This window comes from Peromyscus leucopus, chromosome 3, assembly GCF_004664715.2.
Source record: "Peromyscus leucopus breed LL Stock chromosome 3, UCI_PerLeu_2.1, whole genome shotgun sequence".
Taxonomy (NCBI): Eukaryota; Metazoa; Chordata; class Mammalia; order Rodentia; family Cricetidae; genus Peromyscus; species Peromyscus leucopus.
The window spans coordinates 50034350-50054940 of NC_051065.1; the positions used below are offsets into that span (position 1 = coordinate 50034350).

Consider the following 20591-nt stretch of genomic DNA (forward strand, 5'->3'; position numbering starts at 1 on the left):
CTATGGACTTTATAGGCCTTGTGTTCCCTCTCTGCCACTCGCCTTGGCTTCACTAGGGAAGCTGTGTGGGGAGTTGGAGTGACCTAGATGGCAGCCAAGCAGACAGAACCCGTGACCATCATTAGCCTTCGGAAGCTGAGCCAGGCAGCCCCAGAACCGCAGCAGAAAGGTAAGACCACCGTGGAAGGCCCGGCTTTCAAACCAACACTTAGCATTGGTATAGTAATGAGTTAGGGGCCAGCACGGCAGGTCAGTTGGTGGCATGTTTGCCTGTCCTGCATGAAATCCTAGGTTGATTCTCAGTACCACATAAACTGGGTGTGGTGGTCCATGTCTGTAATCCCAACACTGGAGAGGTAGAGGCAGGGGGTTCAGGAGTCAAAGGTCACCCTCTGCTACATAGGGGTCTGAGGTCAGTCTACGTGACACAAGACCCTAGTAAATAATAACAATAATGTTGCCTACACCTCCAAAGGTGAGCCACAATCCCCAGGGATTCTCTTCCCACTCAAGTGGTCTTATATTCCGCCTTCCTTGTCAGAGACAAAGACATTCACTGTGGAGGATGCCGTGGAGACCATCGGGTTCGGACGCTTCCACATCGCACTCTTTCTCATCATGGGCAGCACCGGGGTGAGTATTCATGGAGAGAGCCTTTCTACCTATGGCACTGACCTCTCTGTTGGACACCAACTTTTCTGCTGGCCTCCACCACTGGACTGTCCCTTTTCCAGGGGGTAGGAGTCCTGTGGAAATCATTTCATCAGCCTTTGGCATGGGTTGGTTGGGAACACTCGAATGCATGTGTCTATTCACATTGAGTTGCTGGGGAGAAGGGAGAGGACCATGGAGTTACTTCACGTGGATCAGACACAATGGCTCTTGAGCATGTGTGCATTGGGGGTCACCTGGAACACCTGCCGTCAGGGAGAGTCTAGATCCCCTAAGAGGCTCAGTCAGTTCCTTCTACCAGCGGCGTGTGTATGCTAGGCATGGTGGAGGTACCTGTAATCCCAGCATTCACCAGGGAGGTAGCTATGAGAAGATCGGAGTTCAGGGTCATTGTCTGCTGTGCATTGAGTTTGAGGCCAGGTAGGGATACATGAGATCTGACTTCAATTCCTGGAATGCATGTAAAGGTGCGAGGAGAGAACTGCTTCCTCCACATGGACACTTATGGGTGTACGCACACGCACGCGCGCACACACACACACACACACACACACACACACACCGTTTAGGTTTTTTTTTTTCTTTTAAGTTTTAGAAAGTGCTGGCGATATATCTCAGGGAAAGAGAGTTTCTCTAGCACGTGAAGTACCAGCAAGACCCTGGGATAAGTCCGTGTCCCCCCCCCCCCCCCCCCCCCCCCCCCCCCCCCCCCCCCCCCCCGCCCAGTACAAAGATCAAATCAGGTAAAATCTGTTCTTTTTTGTTATGCTGTCCTTGGTATGGTGGGCTTAGGTGATTCCAGTCCTAAATATTTAATTCTATAATAACTTTCACCAAATATTCACAAACCAAAAGCAGCAAATAATATTTGGATATAATTCTGCCACTTGAGAGGAAGAAGCAGGAAGATTAGGAGTTCAAGGCTAGCCTCTGCTACATTGCAAGTTCAATGCCAACCTGGGCTACTTGAGACAGTCTCAAAAACAAATAAATAAAAAAACAACAGACAAAACCTGGGTGTCATGGTTTATGACTGCAATTGAAACACTTAGAAGGCTGAGGCAGGGGGATTGCTGTGAGGCTAGCCTAGGCTACAGAGTGAAATTTTCTCTAAAACACAAATAAAACAAAGACCAAAAATCAGAAAAAGAGTCGCACAACACAGAGGCAGCCCACTGGTTCTGATGCGTCTTCCAGAGCTATGTGCGCTCTAAAGAGAGAAGTTGGGACAGAAAGGGGCATGTCAGAAGTATCATGCCCCGCCGTTCATGATAACACGCCATGCAATGCGAGACCCTTCCTTATCTGTAAGGGGAAGAGTCTTTCGGTCCACGTTTTCACAGTTCCACACTCGAGAGCCACGTAGATGTGACGTGTCAGGGTTTAATACCTTCTGTTTTTGGAGGGTTACTCCTAACTAGTGTATTTCCGTTGCTACTCTTTGGACATTCAGTCCTGATGGACATTGCCCAGCTGTTCTGTAGTACTAAGGAGGACGAGTTTCGTAATCCGAACATCTTTCTGAGATGGCCATGCCATCAGTCCTGTGCTGACACATCCCGATGTCTGCACTCAGCACAGCTGCAATCCTCTAGAGGAGACAAGCCACACACTAACAAGACACCCCACAGCTTGGGGACCACTGCTCCTCCGCTTCCTGTCAGACCTCTGCGTTATTATAATAAACAAGCCTGTGACCGTTCCCGTGACCGTCCCCGTGACCGTCCCCTGTGACCGTCCCCGTGACTGTCCCTGTGACCATTCCCGTGACTGTCCCCGTGACTGTCCCCGTGACCGTCCCCGTGACCGTCCCCGTGACTGTCCTCGTGACCGTCCCCGTGAGTGTCCCCGTGACCGTCCCCATAACTGTCCCCTATAACTGTCCCAGCAGCGCCGTCACCAGGATTAACCCCAGACAAATGGGTTCTCTTCCTTTAATTCTCCTCTCTCTTCCGGATGTCCTTGTCCTTCTCTGTGATGTTGGTGTTCATCCCGTCCAGCAGGTGCGAGCCCTCAGATTTGGCTGGGCACAGTGGTAGGTGCTGTAGTCCCAGTGACTCAGGAGACTGAGGTGGGAGGATCACCTGAGATTAAGAGTTCAAAGCCAGCCCTATCTCAAAAACAAACCTTAGGCCACGAGTACCTGAGTCCTCCCAGCAGTCATGAAAAAGCTGTATTCGGTGGTGACCACACCTGCAATCCCTGCTGTGAGGAGGGGAAGAGATAGGAGGGTCCCTGGTGATGCTGGCCATCCAGTCAAGCCGAGTTGCTGAGCCGCAGGTTCAGTAAGAGACTTTGTCTAAAAAAAATAAGGTTGGGCTAGAGGGCTGGCACTTGCTGCTCTGTGCATTGAGACGTAGGTTTGATTCCAGCACTCACATGGCAGCTCACCACCAGCTACAGCTCCAGTTCCGGGAGATCCAGTACCACCTTCTGGTCGCCATGACTCCTGAACACATGTGGTACACATGCAGACACTCGGGTAAACACACACACACACACACACACACACACACACACACACACACACACACACACTACTAAATACTAAAAATAAATAAGGTAGTGGTGACTCTCTCTGGAGGAGTCGTACCCACACTTGGGTATGTCTCTTTCTGCAACCCTCCCTTGAGGACCCAATCCTCAATCTCTGTTTCTTTTACATAGCTCACCTGCTCCTGCTCATTCATTTCTGCTACCCACTTCCTTTCCCTGAGAGATCAACCCACCCTGAAACGGAGTGTAGGGATACGGACAAGAGTTAATGGCGCTGGTTAGTTGTTGCTAACTTGACTCAAACCTAGACACAGCTGGGAGGAGGGACCCTCATCCGAGGAACTGGCCCCATCAGATTGGCCGAAGGGCGGGTTTGCGGGGCATTTTCTTGGTTGCTGATGGATGCAAGGGTGGGTGGGTATACAGCCCGCCGTGTGTGGTCCTAACCTTGGGTAAGTGAGCCTGGGCTGGTTAAGGAAGGTAGGTAAGCAAGGCTGTGACCCCTCCATGGTCTCTGCTTCAGTGTCCGGCCCCAGGTTCCTGCTCTGAGCTCCTGCCCTGCCTTCTGCCCACGAAGGACTGCAACCTGTAGGTTAAATAAACCCTTTCTCCCCCTCGCTGCTTTTGGTCCCAGTGTTTATCCCAGCAACATAGAGCAAACCAGACCACTGGTTGTCCAGTCTCTTCTCAAAGTACTCAGTAGCGCGTCCGACACCATCCATGGCGTAGACATTCTTCCCTGATAATAATAACTAGCTCGCGCCCATTGCTGCCTTTTCCAGCCTTCAGAAACCTTCCCGTCTCCTTGAGTCCCCAGCTTCCTGGTGTAAGGAGCTATTTCAAAGCCTCACTGGCAAAGGTGTGTCCCACCCGCCTCATAACATGCCGTGGCTATCCAGGCTCCTCCGCTAGCTAGGTGACTGGTCAGTGTTACTCAGCACACGCATGGGTCGGCAAGCCCAGGGAATATGCACCCTCACTCTTTAGGGATACTCCCAAGTTGCACAAACTGTTACATCTATGAGAGCTGAGGATTTATTACTGGAATCTACTTTCCTTTCATTCTGTTTTATTCAGTTTGGGGTTTCTCCAGTTACGGTCCTGATGTGAAGCCAGTGCTGGTCTCAAACCCACAATGCTCCTGCCTCAGTCTCCAGAGTAGTGGGGCCACAGGTGTATGCTACTGTGCCTGGCTCTACCGTAGTGTTTTTGTTTGTTTGTTTGTTTTTTGTTTTTGTTTTTATCTAGGGGGAGGGGAAAGAGGACATGGGGACACCGGGTGACAGGCCTGTGTGGGGGTGACATGAGCTGGTTCACAGACGTGGCGTCGTTTCCCTCTTTCTCTTTAAGGTTGTGGAGGCCATGGAGATCATGCTCATAGCGGTTGTGTCTCCTGTCATCCGCTGTGAATGGCAGCTGGAGAACTGGCAGGTGGCATTTGTCACCACGGTGAGTACCTGCGGCCTGCGCTGTGTAAATGAACAACCTGACTTCCCTTCCAGTAAACCAAGAGCTGAGAGCCAGACCTAGCCCCACCCAGAATGATGAGTGCTGGCCTCCAGAGCTCATGGGTTTCTAGACCCCAAGGTAGTTAGCATTCAATGCCTCTCTCTCTCTCCCTCTCTCCCTCTCTTCCTCTAGTGAAGAACCTTGAATAGCCAAGCATTCCCAGCTGATGTTACCTCCCCAGGAATTCTAGAACGGCCTCACCTCCATGCACTGCCAGCCCCAGCTCCACCTCTCTGCATGTGGTCCTCAACATCGGCCAAAACAAGATGTCCTCCCTGAAAAATACTTTGACTCAGGATGTGTCACAGTTTTCAGATTTGATTCCATGCCACAAAAAGCAACCTTATATACAGAATTCATGACTTCATAGTCATTATGTTTCTTATGAAATGGATACTGAAGTGTGCTTTCTATCTGCCGCATGGTTTGGCTAATATGCAAAGAGGGCATATTAAAAATGTGGCGGCCATGTTGCAGATGTGAGCAGCCACTGAAGGGCTTTAAAGAGGGCCATGATAGGGTGTTCCAAGAACTCTGGGAAATGTGGCTGAAGGGCCAGATACCAGGGATACAGTATCTGGTGGTGAATGGCAGTGCCTGGAGGTGAGGCCGTGTGTTCAGGAATTGCTGAGGCAATAACATTAGCCTTGGAGGTCCAGAGAAGCACAGGGTAACGAGAAAAGAGTTGACTTATTCGTCATTAAAACTGGATTAATGGAGACAACACATAATAGAAAGACATTCCAGGGTGTGGCCAGACTGAGAGACTGTCTGGGAGACCAGAAAGTGGTGACCTGTAGCAGTCAGACAGAAGAGGCTTGGAGGGCATGATTCCATAAGACGGAGTTAACGTTAGGGTCTGAACGTGGTGGTGGAAACTTCCAGGAGTGTTCTCTCTGACCACCCCCTCCCCCGGCTTATATCCTTCTGAGCTTGCAAGGATCTGGACAAAGGAGCCACCCTTGCTTGGTGGGATGGTAGGGACAGATGGTTGCCTTTCCACTCACAGCCTTCTCTGAATTTTGCCTGTGATTTTGATCTGTGCCGGACCCCCAATCTCTCCCTCCAAACTACTCTGTATTCTCTTAATGTGTAGTAAGTTCAAAGCCTGCTTCTTTCTGTGCCTTGGGGGATGGAAGGCTTGGAGCCCGGATTTGTATCCAGTCACAGCAGCACACCTGCCCTGTTCTGAAGAGGCACAGGTGTCCAGAGTGCTTAGACTAGAAGGTTGTCTGCTGTTTGTCTTTGAGACTAGAGCTCAGGTCGCCCTCCGTCTTTCATCCCTACCCCCCCAGTTCAGCCTCCTGAGACCTGGGGTTACAGATGTGTGCCACTGCACTTGGCTGAATCACGTTTTATATTAAATAAAAGAGCAGAGCTCCACAGGGAGGGAGGGAAGGAGGAAGGGAAGGGAGGAGGGCAGGCCTGAAGTCAGTGTCCCTTTGCGATGTACTTTCCCAGCAGGGCTCCAGAAAGGCAGGCTTCAGGGTTCACACAGGCTTTGAGTCAAGGTTTCTGTCCCAGAAAGCAGAGAGCCCAGGGCAAAAGTCATGCCTTTCAGAACTCAAGAATCTATGGGGTGAAAACTAAGATACTGATTTAAAAAAATTAAAGAATATGCCCCCAAATGGGAAGACTCCATGCTTGTAGATTGATAGAATTAATGCTGTGGCTATATTAATTAATGAAATGGCTGTATTGGTGAGGGCAGTCTGTAGAGTCATTACAATCCCCATCAAAATTTCTATGATACTCTTTGAAGAACTAGAAAAAGACAATCCTAAAACTAATGTGTAAACACAGAAGATTCCTTGTGGTCAAAGCAACTCTAAGCAGAAAGATCAATACAGATGTAATAACTGACTTCAGATTACAGTACAGAGCCCTCATGGCAAACACAGCATGGTGTTGTCACAAAATCAACATGTAGACCAAGAGTGTTCAACCGGGGATTCAGACATAAACCCACACAGCAATGGCCACGCGGTTTTTGAGAAAGGTATCATAAACACCCATTGGGGAGCAGACAGCCTTTCTGCAGATGGTGCTGGGGAAACTGCACATGCACACAAAGAAGGAGATTAGAACCACACCTCACTTGTCACAAAAATCAATTCAAAATGGATCAGAGACCTTAATATAAAACCTGAAACATTGACATTGCTTGAGGGAAACAGGAAGAATACTTCAAGACATAGGAATAGGCAAGGGCTTCCGGAAAGACTCCAATAACATGGGATCTAACCCCGCTGACACGTGGGATGATGTGAAATTAAAAAGTTTCTATGCAGCAGAGGAAGCGATCGGCAGAGTGGAGAGGCAGCTGACAGAAAGGGAGAAAATCCCTGCCAGCTCAGACCGGAGGCCAATGTCCAAAAACTTGTAAAGAACAAAACAAACAAACAAACAAAAAAATCAGACACCAAGATCCTAAATCTCCCATCCAATAAGTGGTCTAGTGTGCTGAATAGACAGTTCTCAAAAGAAGAAACAGAACAGCCAACAAACATTTAAATCATTTGGCGTCCGGAGCCATCAGAGAAATGAAAGTTAAAACAACTTTGAGATTTCATCATATACCAGCCACAGTGGCTGTCAGCAAGAAAACAGGTGATAACAAATGTTGGCAAAGACGTGGGGAAAAGGAAGCCCTTATTCACTATGTAGCCACTATGGAAACCAGTATGGCGGTCTCAAAACAAAACAAAACAACAACCTAAACCAGAACTATTATATAGCCCAGCTATACCACTCCAGGGTATATACTCAAAGCATGCCTGGTCCAACTGCAGAGACAGTTGCATGTCCATGATTGCACTATGCACAATGGTTAGAGACAGAAGCATCCTAGACGTCCATCAACAGATGAATGCACAGGAAAATGTGGTGCATGTGCAAAACACAATTTTATTCAGCCTCAAGGAAGAAAGAATCATGGCATTGTGTGGAAACGTATGGAAGTGGAAATCATTAAGTTGAGCCAAGTATCCAGACTCAGAAAGACAAACACAGTGTATTTTCTCTCATCTGTGGGTCTTAGATTCTAATTTTTAAATAGGTGTTTAGGATAGATATATGTCATGAAGCTAAGCTGAGGACTGTGAGAGGTCTTGGGAGTGTTGGGGAAGATAACGAAGGTGATAGAATACATGTGACCGAGACAGCAGGAGAGGGGGACAAAGGGACCAGCAGGAAGCAGGGGGAGGAGGGAAAGGAGCAGGGAAGGAGGGATCATAAATGTTTGGGGCCAGAGAGATGGCTCATCTGTTAAGGACACTCCTGCTCTTGCAGAAGACACAAGTTTGGGTTCCAGCACCCATGCTGGGCAGCTCACAACCTCCAGGGATCTGATCTTCTCTTCTGGGCTCCTTGGACAGCCACATGCACAACACACATACACATGTTTTTTTTTTTTTTTAAAGTACATGAAAATGCTATAACAAAACCCATTGCATACAACTTGTATGCTAATTAAAAATAATTTATAAAGGAGAATATATGGGGCCCTAAGGTCCCGGGTTGGATCTGCAGTATAGAAGTAGGGTGGGTAGTTGTGCATATATGGTGGCTTTGAAAGAGTTCCTTGTGAGTCTGTCTTAGGAGGGGTAGGAAAGAAGAAAAGCAAAGCAGGCAGCAGAGAAAGCTGAGATTTTCCCTGAGATGAGGAAGTGAAGCTGGCATTGTGTCTCTGATTTCTTGGAGGCGTCGGCCAGGAGGACTCCGGAGGGAAAGAGCAATCATCTGGAAGGCAGAGAAGTGGCTGCTAGCTGCACAGATGTGCACACACAGAGTCAGGGCTGAGTGAAGTGCTGGACAGGAGGGGAAAACTAGGCGGCTCCACCTTACAGTTTATAGTCCAGAGATTTCATTATTTGTTTGTTTACGGAGACAGGGTCTCCATGTGTAAGTGCCAGCACTTATTTACCAAACCAGGGTCTCCTGATATGGTTGGTGGGAATGAAAACCAGGCTGGGGTCGGAGGTCTCAGCAAGAATGAGGCAGAGACAAGTTTATTGCAAGCAATCAGACTTTTAAATACACTCTCAGAAACAGAATACACTGGGCAGTGGTGGTGCATACTTTTAATTCCAGCACTCAGGAACAGAGGCAGGTGGATCTCTGTGAGTTCCAGGCCAGTCTGGTCTACAAAGTAAGATCCAGGACAACCAGGGCTACACGGAAAATCCCCCTGGGAGAAAGAGAATACAATTGTAGCTGTCAGGATATAATGACGTTTGCTAGCTGTACAGGGTACTCAAGGTTAATGTCTGAGACTAACAGTTAAGCCATGCTTCTATATGCTTTGCTGACTTCTAGGGAGTGCAGAAATACCAATGCTCCACTGCTTGAGGGGGTGCCTTCGTTTCTCAGGAACTGAAAGGCACACAGTGCCCAGAAGCCGTGAACTCTACCCTGAAGAACCTATGACTCATGCCTCTCAAGGCAGCTAGACCAGGCCAACTCCATGATTTCCTGCATCCATGTAGCCCAAGCTGGCCTCCAATACACTGTGCACCCAAAGATGACCTCAGATTTCTGACCCTCTTTCTTCCACCTCCAGAGTGTATCCAGAGTCCCCCAAAGACTGCCAAGAGACCACATCCGATGCAAAAGCAGAGTCTTTTTATAGTTGTGAGTTAACTCGGGCCTCTCCATCCATCTGATGCAACAGCAGAGCAGGAGAGACCCTGAGTAGCAATCAAGCAGGGTTTTTATAGTGGTTAGGGTAGGTGATCTGGGGGAATTCCAGCTCTTCATAGTTACAAGGTCAGGATTGGTGTTCACTTCAGGTTAGTGAAGCTTGGTTTGAACTGATTGGTGAGTTGCAGCTGCAAGGAAATGGCCATCTCCTCTAGCAGTTTATGTCCTCACATCTATATCACCAGCAGACCCATTTTCTCTCATAGTTAGACATCCTGTTTTTATCTGCAGGAAACCCATTCCCTCTGACAGCTATGGTATAAATCTATAACAGCAGAAAACACCCCACAGGACATATCTGGTGCTTTGTTTATTATGCCAGTTATGTTATAGCACAGCCTTTAGGTTACGGCAGGAAAAGTCTGGCGTGCAGCTCCTAGTTGTCTAGGTCTGGGCGAAGGGGCAGCACCTCTGGTGGATTTTTTTTTTTTTAGAACAGTTTGTCCAAGGGCCTGCTGCCCCTGTCTGACCCTTCTCTAAGATGGCTGCAACCCTGGCTTCCTCTCAGAACCATCATGCCTGCTTTTATGTGGAGCTAGGGCTGGAACACAGCGCATACTAAGCAAACATCCTACCAACTGAGCCCTGGCCCCAGGCCTTGCGAAGTTTTTCGGTGGATGGTTGGTTCAGTTGGTCATTTAAAGTTTGTGTTTGCTTGTGATAATATGAAGAGAGACTGCTTTAGGGGCAGCGGCTTGTGTGGGAACGGGGCATAGCAGCCATGACTAGATCTCCAATTACAACACAAGTCACAGCTTCAGTCTGGGCACAGCACGGAGGCCAGAGAATGGGGGAGGAGAGCAGTTCCCCCTCTGTGAACCCGTCTCTACCTGGGCCGTGTTGGGAAGGTATGTATGTACAAGAAGTATAGAGAGACACCAATCTCAGGCACCTGCCTGGGCTCCCTGAGCCCCGGGGTGCTTTGGGAAGCCCATCTCCAGCCTAATTTTAGCTAGGAAGGCTATATACTTAACATAGTCAGTGCACATCTTAAATGTTCTGCTTAGAGTACTGTTTGTCTTCATCCCGACTCTAGATGGTGTTCTTTGGCTACATGGTGTCCAGCATCCTCTTTGGTCTCCTGGCTGACAGATATGGCCGCTGGAAGGTAGGTCAGGCCATGTGGAATTCACTCACCCCTCCCCCACCCCTCCCCCACCCCCTCCCCCATCCCCTCCCCCATCCCCCATCCCCCACTGGCACTCTTTTGGGCACTGTCCAGTCCCTCCCTCCCAAGGACTTGCCCCATGTCAACTCCTCTCACCTCAAAGGGGATACGAGATAGCTTATTCGGAAGTCAAACACAAGTGACTATGGCCCACGGAAGCACAGATTCAGGGTACCCCAATTACCACATTTATGCTGGCTAGTTTTATGTCCACTTGACACAAGCTGGAGTCATCAGAGAGGAGGAAGCCTCAGGTGAGAAAATGCCTCCATAAGATCCAGCTGTAAGCAAGCCTGTGAGGTATTTTTTTAAATTAGTGACTAATGGGGGAGGGCCCAGCCCATTGTGGGTGGTGAAATTGCTGGGGTTGGTGATCCTGAGTTCTTTAAGAGAGCAGGCGAGCAAGCTGATAAACAGCACTGCTCCATGGCCTCTGCATCAGCCCCTGCCTCCAGGATCCTGCACTGTTTAGTTCCTGTCCTGACTTCCTTCAGTGATGAGCAGTGCTGTGGAAGTGTGAGCCCTTTCCTCCCCACATTGCTTTGGGTCATGGTGTTTCATCACGGCAATAGTAGCCCTAACTAAGACAATGTTCCAACTTAGTCTTGCTATGTAATATCAAATACATGGGCTGGGGACATTAGATCTGGTGGCTTACGGCAAAGCAGGGGAATCTGCTATAGGGCTCACTCAGATGCTATCTGATGACGTTCTTAGCTTGGGGACAGTGAAAGCTAGTCTTGTGTTAGTTAATGTAATCCTAAGGTTTTACCTTATAATCACTAGGACGCTGGATCAGATTCAGGGGTGGATGACGATGGCTTTCAGAGAGCCGAGGATAACCCGAGGATAACCGGGCTCTGGCTCTGCACTAGTCCGGCTTTCTAAAGTCACCGGTCTCGTCAGTCTCTGGTTTTGTAGAATCGTCGTCAGTGTAGCTGCGGTGTTTCCCGGGGACTTTAGTCCCTACTATGAACCTCTAGTTTTCTTGTAATTAAGAAAAGGCGGTGCGTTAAGTTGGCTTCTTCTACTCTTTCCAATCCCAGGCCTCCCTGTGCTCCCAACAGCCCTGGAGGAGGGAGGGCGGGGCTTTGCTTTTTGTTACCTTGGAGGGTGGACACACGAGACACTCTCAAACAGGAGAGTGGCCTGGACCATGCCAGTGAAGACTGAGAGCCCTGGGTGCTGTGGCCCAGCTTCCAGGGAAAACTGTGGGAGAGCCCTGGGTGCTGTGGCTCAGCTTCCAGGGAAAACTGTGGGAGAGCCCTGGGTGCTGTGGCCCAGCTTTCCAGGGAGGCCGAGGTCGGACAGAGGAAACACTTTCCTCAGAAGGGATCAGAGACTCCTTTACTCCCCAGGCAGGTCCTGGTAACAAGCTCTCTTTTTTTGCTTCAGATTTTGCTGCTCTCGTTCCTGTGGGGAGCCTACTTCTCCTTACTGACCTCTTTCTCCCCATCCTACATCTGGTTTGTCTTTCTGAGGACCATGGTAGGCTGTGGAGTGTCTGGCCATGCGCAAGGGTAAGACTTGCTCCAGAGAGTCTGTGGGAGAGAAATGTGGATGCCCCAGGTTCACATACACACACACACACACACACACACACACACACACACACACACACGAAGAAAGACATATATGCACACATTCACAGACATATACAGAGAGAGACACACATACACACATTCACAGACAGCACACACACACACATACACACACACACACACACACACACGAGAGAGGAGAGAGAGAGAGAGAGAGAGAGAGAGAGAGAGAGAGAGAGAGAGAGAGAAAAGAGATAGATACAGAAACAGATGCACACAGCCACAGACAGACAGACACAGAGACACATAGAGAAAGACAGACAGACAGACACACACACACAAACACGCACGTGCGCACAATTAAAAATAAAATTGAAAATAGAAAAATACTTGGATTGAAAAACAACAACAAAACCCACACCAGAAAGAAATCCTGAAATAGAATTAATGCGTCTGCCTGTCTCCTGCCTCTAGGTAAATGCACAGGGTCTCAATGTTTGGGTGGAGAGTTGCTGTGTTAATGTCTCAGTTTGGGGCCAACTGGAAATTCACAGGGCCCCTCAGGCTATTCCCTCCGGGGTACCTTGAGGCACTCTCTCCTTCAATCACGTCAGGAGATGTCAAAGCACCTGGCATCGCCTTAATGTGCTGCGGACAGACTCGCTCCTCCCTGGAGCGTTAGCTGTCTCTCTGCGCTGAGAGCCTGATGGGAGTAGATGCTGAGAGAGCTTTAAGACCTCCTGCAGGAAACAGTCCGACAAATGTGTTAAAGAAATAAGAAGGAAACCCAGCCCTGGCTAACATGCTAAAACTGACGGAATTTCGCTCCGTTTATTCTTCTATTTAAAAATCACTACGTACTTCATTGGGAACTGTGCTGTGGCTGTCATCAGTGACCGTCTTTGCCTTCCCTGGGGTGTATTTTGATTTCTCAAAAGGGGATTAGATTTGATGAAACCATTTTCCAAAGCTTCTCTTGGCCCAAGCGATAAGGCCAACGTCCCTGTGTGACAGTTTAAAATGACTGTCGGAGCAAGTGACCGGAGAGGAGTGCTTGCGAACTCAGGTCTCGCTGCTTGCGGATGTGAACAGTCACTGTGACAATCATAGCTTGATAGATGACGAACTCTTCTAATTAAAAAATTAAATAATAAGATGTATGTAGTAAATAAGTACATAAATCATTTTTAGATTTACTTTGTGTGTATGAGTGAGTGCTTTGCTGCATGTATGTGCGTACGCGTACCCTGAGAGTGCCTGGTGTCCACAGAGCTTAGAAAAGGGTGTCACATCCCCTGGGACTGGAATTATGGACGACTGTGAGTACTATGTGGGTTCTGAGAACCAAACCCAGGTCCCATGCAAGAGCCTCAAGTGTCCTTAACTGCTGAGCCATTGCTCAAGCCTCCCTTTATGCTTACAACGTCTTTATTGAGGTGAAAATTTATGATTGTTTAAAGGCAAATCGTTTGGTTTTCTAAAAACAAAATTACTGTGTTTCCTCACTCCCTGTTCAGGTTAATCATAAAGACTGAATTTTTGCCCACAAAATACCGAGGCTACATGCTGCCCTTGTCTCAGGTAAGGTGAAGTGGGAACTCTGCGGAGGAGCTAATGCAGCTAAAGGACAGGACACGTGGGTTCCTTCCAGCCAGCTGATTGGCTGGGGGCTCGGGTGCCTATTATTTGGGCACCAACTAACGAGCATGAAACATGTCCACGGCACAGGTCCACTATGAAGGTTTTCTGAGCTGGGGATTTGTGTAACCAGCAGTGATGCTTAAGCACTGGACCACCTTTCTCAGAAGCAGGAGATAGCTGGGTGGTGGTGGTGCATGTCTTTAATCCCAGCATTCAGGAGGCAGAGGCAGGCAGATCTCTGTGAGTTCGAGGCCAGCCTGGATTACAGAGTGAGCTCCAGGACAGGCACCAAAACTACACAGAGAAACCCTGTCACTCAGGAGGCAGAGGCAGGCGGATCTCTGTGAGTTCGAGGCCAGCCTGGTCTACAGAGTGAGATCCAGGACAGGCACCAAAACTACACAGAAACCCTGCCTTGAAAAACTAGGAAAAAAAAAAAAAAAGCCAGGGGGGAGTTCAGTGGCTGGACTCACTAGGATGACAGACACCAGGAAAGTATCTCAGATGGCCTTTCTCACCTCAGTGAGACTTCAGAGAAGGGAGACAGTCCCTACTCTTTTGGGGTGTCCCATCTCTCTTTGAGGATGCTGGTATCTCCCGGTCCACATTGGCCCACCTGGAGGAAGGCACCATGATGTGTTTTGACAGCTGCTCTTCCTCCAGGGTCCTCCTCCCACCCTGGCTGGCTCTTGACTAGAGGTTTCACATTCAGAATCTTTGTCAATCTTGCTCCCCTGGACTGTTTCTGAGGCCTCAGATCCTAGAGTCCCAACTCCAGGGAATGTCCAGGAAAAAGATGACCCTTCCCGCTAAGACTTCATGTATTTGGCAATAAACAACGCAGGAGATTTTTTTTTAAAGATTTTTTTATTCACTTTACATACCAACCACAGATCCCTCTCTTATCCCTACAAGAGATTGTTTTACAGTTTTATTTTTTTACATGTAATTTAGGCAACAATAACCAAAAGAACCAGAAGTACCCAGTGGTGACTCCACATTCTCTCCAGGTTTTGTCTTCAGCATTTCATGACCCGGAATGCATCTTAATTCACAGCATCTGGACTTGACATGTTAATACTAAGGGATCAAGGTCCTACTCTTCCACCTGTCCAGTACCGTGGCAGGCTTCCTCACATGCCGCCTCCTTGTCTATGTTTCCTTGGGTCATATCACCAACTTCAGTGGCTACACACACACACACACACACACACACACACACACACACACACACACACACACAGAGTCATCCCTTTGTATCCATGGGAGATTGGCTCTTAGATCCTAGAGGATATAAAAATTTGGAGGCTCAAGTCCCTATAGAAAATGGTGATATTTTTCAGGTTTGTGTATACAACCATCTGTCACTCCAGTTCCAGGGGATCCAACATCTACTGGCCTCTGGGCACCAGATATGGTACACAGATATACCCTTTAGATACTATGTACTTTAAATCACCAAGAGATGAGTTGCCTAATCAGTGTTTCATAGGTATACAGTTGTCCAGCACAGACGCCTTTTGATTTTGAATACCCATCGCCAGTTGGCTGAAACTATGGATGTGAATTCACGGGTGCGAATCCTGCAGATGGGCAGCTCTACCTATGTGTTCTTTCCATCTCCAAAAATATGTATAAAAAACCGAGAACACCTCCCCGAACCAAGAGCCAGGTGGCCATTTCCCCAACAGTCACTAGAATATCTTAGGGGGTCTTCAAATGCCACCTTTTTAGAACTCACTTCTCTACCTTCCCCCGGGACCCCCGATCCCCATGTTTCTATCTCAGGTCACAGCAAACAGCTCATCTTCTGTTATCTGAGCTTGAATGCGGAAGTCTCAGTGGAGCCCACCCTTCCCCTCACCCTACTCAATGGCCGGGCTGTGCTGGCTCATCCCCAGTTCATGGACCTACAGTGCAAGTGTCCGTCAATAAACTTTGTCACCTTTATCTTCAGAAATGTGTGACAAGTGCATCTTAAAAACCCTTTTGCCCTCTTACTACTGAGATCCATCCCAGTGCCACATCAACTGTCACTCTTACACAACATCTGTATCTAATGTCACTCTTACACAACATCTGTATCTAATGTCACTCTTACACAGCATCTCTATCTACTGACTGCTTAGAAAAGTTGTACCTTGTCACTCAAGCCATTCTCCATAGATTATTCTATTTTCTTTATAGCCCTATCACTTTCTTAAGTAATCTATTTTTGGTGTAATTATCTTTGATAAGATAATCATCCCTTGGGGCTGGAGAGATGGCTAGGTGCTTAAGAGGAACCAACATATGGGTTCCATTCCTAGCATCCACATGGCAGCTCCCAACCATCTGTCACTCCAGTTCCAGGGGATCTGACATCTACTGGCCTCCTTGGACTCCAGACATGGTACACAAACATATATGCAGGCAAAACACTCATACACATAAAATAACAAATTAAAAAACCCAAACCATCCCTTACTTAGCTCCGCAGAGGAGCTGCCGTCTCTCCTTCTCTCTGAGATGGAGTGAGCCCCATCTTAGATGAGTAGAAGTGTTCAGGCTAGTGGGGGATGGGTCTATTAATTAGTCTATTCTTTTTTGTTTTTTGAGACAGAGTTTCTCTGTATAACAGTTCTGGCTGTCTTGGAACTCTCTCTGTAGACCAGGCTGTCCTTGAACTCAAAGAAATCCGCCTGCCTCTGCCCCCTGAGTGCTGGGATTTTAAAGGCATGTGCTAACACTGCCTGGCATCTATTAATAATTGTTGGCCCACATTTCTTGATATCAAGTTCATAAGCATAAAGAGCAAAAGTGTGAAGCCTCACTTACACTATGGGCTGTTTCTAAAAACAGCATGTCTAAAGGAGCTTTGGAGGCAGACAGTAAACTGTCAGTTCCTCTGAGAGGAGAAGCTGACGGCCAGGCACTGGGAGAAGAGCAGTCCCTGTTCCTCCTGTACCTCTTATGGCCGGGGCGTTGTATTATCTGTAAGAAAACAACCCCATGTGGAAGACCTCTAGGGCATTCGACTTTTTGGTTTTTGTTTTAAACTGTAGTGATATTGCTGATGGCATCTCTGTACTAAGGTAGAGCAAACAGTTTACAGACAGAAACTGAGCCATGAAGTAGAGTGACCCAACAGCTCCTCAGATCAGAGGAGCTATCCTGGGAGTAGAACCCAATAGTCGTCCCTCAGAACTCACACCCTGCCCACACAGAACACAAAAGGACGGCTCCAAGGCTCCAGAGAAGGGAGAAATGGCAAAGAGACGGGCCAGAAGGAATGGTCATGTTTCAGGTCTCTCTCCCCAGGTCTTCTGGCTTGCTGGCTCCCTGCTCATCATCAGCATGGCTTCTGTGGTCATCCCCACCATTGGGTGGCGTTGGCTCATCCGCATTGCCTCCATCCCTGGCATCATCCTCATCATGGCCTTCAAGGTGATGCTTCTGAAACTGCCCGCATGCTCCCTTTCTGCTGGACCACTGACCTCTTCCCCACAAATGTATTTATGTTAGGCTCTTAAAAAAAAGATTTCCTTTTGTTTTTAATTATGTAATGAGTGGGAGGGGGCTCTGTATGTGCATGTTAGTGTACCCGATCCCCCGGAACTGCAGTAACATTCAGTTGTGGGGATATATGAAGTTCAGTTAGTTGAGTGTTTACCTAGCATCCTCGAAGCTGTCCTGGGTTTGGTCATCAGCACAGCATAAATTGGGTGCGGTAACACATGCATGTTGTAATCCTCGAACTCGGGAGACAGAGGCAGAAAGATCAAGGTCACCCTCAGCTACATAGCTGATTTGAAGCCATCCTGGGACACCTGAGAAAAAGAAGGAAAAAGGAGGGAAGGAGAATAAGAGGAAGAGAGGGGAGGAGAGGGAGAAGGGAGAGGAGAACTAGAGAAGGGAGCAGAGAGGTAGAGAATGGAGGAAGAGAAGGTTCCTGAGTGCTCATTTATTCCAAACCTCAACCTAACTTGGGTCTCTGCAGGACCATACCCAGCTTTAGAAGCCTGTGACCAGGTCATGGAGGTCTGTCTTCTCACCTGGCATCTTTTAAGTTGCTTTTTTTTTGTTTGTTTGTTTTGGGTTTTTGTTTTTTTGAGACAGGATTTCTCTGTATAGCTCTGGCTGTCCTGGAACTCACTCTGTAGACAGGTTGCCCTCGAATTCACAGAGATCCTCCTGCCTCTGCCTCCCGAGTGCTGGCTGGGATTTAAGGCATGAGCCACCACTGCCCAGTTTTAAAGCATTTTTTAAAGAATACATGATCTCCCAAGCCTTTCCTCTTCCACAAGAGGCGAAATCACGACCTCCACATCTTTCCCGTGGCTGGTCCCACAGCCAGGCCCCCGTCTCTCCTCTGTACAAACTCTGGATGGTTGGTTTCAGTCTGTTGCTCAGAATCACCCTCCCCCATCCCTGGCCCTCGAGGGCTTGGGGGTGTGGCTCAGTGGTGTAATGCTTACCTCACTTGCACAAGGCCTTGGGTTCAATCCCCAGTACGTACCCCCCAACAACACATACACCAAGAATCACACCCAGACCCCTCAGGGGCTCTGAGACCAGTGGCTTTCAGGCCTGTTGCTTCCTGTGGGAAGACCTCTCCCAGTCTTGTGGCTGTAGACTAAAACTTCACTGCTTTCTCAGCTAACTGCAGCCCACCACTGGATGTTCTGAAGGCCTAGGTTCAAGTGCAGCCTGGAATTGGTTGCATATAAATTGCTCTCAAGCCCGTTGTATAACTGATATATCTGAAAAAAAAAAATACATTCTACTCAAATATCTAAAGTCAGTCCTTTGGTTTTAGTCCAGAGACTCCTGTTCCCTATCTTTCCCTCCAAGGCAAATTTCCAAGTCAGCATTGCATTTATCAGCATGCCCGATGCACAGTATGCCTCCGAGCTTGCCACCCCTCCTGGGTGAGGGAGGCAGCGAGGACTGAGTAAGGCGTGGAGTAGTAACACTGCACCTTGGGCAGTACGGTACCCGCAGCTCTGACGGTCCCTGTGTTCTGTGCCCAGTTTATCCCTGAATCTGCTCGCTTCAACGTCTCCACCGGAAACACACAGGCTGCGCTGGACACCCTAGAGCGCATTGCCAAGATGAACCGCTCAGTCATGCCAGAGGGACAGCTGGTGGAGCCCATCCTGGTGAGTTCACCCCGTGATCCCCCACCAGTAGCCCAGAAGCGCTCTAGTCTGGATGGCCTAGAAAGAGCAGAGATGGGGCTTAATTTAGCTCCTCTCTGCCATACTGCTGCCCTGTAATACTGGTAAATTACCTGACTTCATTTTTGTCACCTAGAAAACACAAACAATGCTTCTTACCTCGCAGAACTGATCATACCATTTGCCTTCATGGCTTATAATATGTGATGATTTTTTTTTTTTTTTTTTTTTTTTTTGGTTTTTCGAGACAGGGTTTCTCTGTGCAGCTTTGGAGCCTGTCCTGGAACTCACTCTGTAGCCCAGGCTGGCCTCGAACTCACAGAGATCTGCCTGCCTCTGCCTCCCAAGTGCTGGAATTAAAGGTGTGTGCCGCCACCGCCCAGCATAGTATGTGATTTTTTTAAATAATAATTTTATTTGTTTTTTGTATTGGCTTTGTCTCATTTTGATAAGATTATTTCAATAAAGCCTGATTTGGTTTTTGGGACTATCTTTTGTTTTAAGACAAGGTTTCTCCCTGGAGCTTATGCAGGGACGCTTGGCTCAGTCTGGGAGGAAGGGACTGGACCTGCCTGGACTGAGTCTACCAGGCTGATCACAGTCCTCGGGGGAGGCTTTGTCCTGGAGGAGGTGGGAATGGGGGGTAGGTTGGGGGTAAGAGGAGGGGGTGGGAGGGGGGGAGAACAGGGGAACCTGTGGCTGATATGTAGAACTGAATGGTATTGTAAAAAAAAATAAAAGGAAAAAAAAAAAAAAAGACAAGGTTTCTCTGTGTAGCCCTGGCTGTCCTGGAACTCATTCTGTAGACTAGGTTGGCCTTGAACTCAGAGATCCACCTGCCTCTGCCTCCTGAGTGCTGGGATAAGGTGTGCGCCACCACCGCCTATTTGGGGATATATTGTTACATACTAGTATATGGTTCACATATTGTGTTAGTGGGTTAGTTTTATTGCTTGAAGTATTTTTACATTTATGTATGTGTACGTTTGTGGGTATGGGTACGAATGTGCATGCCACAGCATGAATGTGGGGGTCAGAGAAAAATTTGTGGGTATCAGTTCTCTTCTATTTTGTGGGTTCTGGAAATTGAACTCATGACATCAGGCTTGACAGCAAGTGTCTGTACCTGCTGGGACATCTTAACAGCCCTCTTTTGTTCTTAAAGGTGTGTGTGTGTGTGTGTGTGTGTGTGTGTGTGTGTGTGTGTGTAGTGTGCAGGTGCTAGTGGATCTGAAAAAGATGTTGGATCTCTTGGAGCTGGAGTTATAGGCAGTTGTGAACCATCTGACGTGGTGCTGGGAACCAAGCTCTAGCCCTCTGGAAGAGCGATAATGTCTGAGTCATATTCCAGCCCCCCCTCTTCATGTTTTTGAAATTAAAATCCTGATCCCCTTACAGGCAATTTGGGGAATAGGGCACTATTGGTTTGGTCAAAGAATTCACTCTTTAGACCCGAGCAGAAAGGAAGTTTATTTAAATCAAAGTGAGCTGGTCATACATGGAAGAGTGGGTTGCAAAGTTGGTACCTGTGCCCACAGTGCGTGTAGGAGCAGGGGTAGCTGAACCACTGCTGTCCTAGCCATCGCCATGGGGCATGAGGAGACAGGAAATAGCACAGAAAGGAGAGGAAGTCTCAGCAGAGGAGAGAGTCCTGCAGATGAGAGAAGGAGTTGAGATGGAGGTAGGTGTGTCCAGGGGCCAGCA

The 20591-nt window shown here is 48.2% G+C and overlaps 1 protein-coding gene across 1 annotated transcript in view; it reads left to right on the forward strand.

The window, feature by feature from the left end:
* Svopl (SVOP like) overlaps nucleotides 1–20591 on the forward strand; it is a 58074-nt gene that overhangs the window by 2655 nt on the left and 34828 nt on the right. The window contains exons 2-9 of the mRNA XM_028889350.2: nucleotides 57–169; nucleotides 542–633; nucleotides 4519–4617; nucleotides 10415–10486; nucleotides 11942–12066; nucleotides 13605–13668; nucleotides 17029–17154; nucleotides 18741–18869. Of these exons, the coding sequence (XP_028745183.1) occupies nucleotides 88–169; nucleotides 542–633; nucleotides 4519–4617; nucleotides 10415–10486; nucleotides 11942–12066; nucleotides 13605–13668; nucleotides 17029–17154; nucleotides 18741–18869 (789 nt within the window). The 5' untranslated portion in view covers nucleotides 57–87. The remainder of the gene's footprint in view (nucleotides 1–56; nucleotides 170–541; nucleotides 634–4518; nucleotides 4618–10414; nucleotides 10487–11941; nucleotides 12067–13604; nucleotides 13669–17028; nucleotides 17155–18740; nucleotides 18870–20591) is intronic.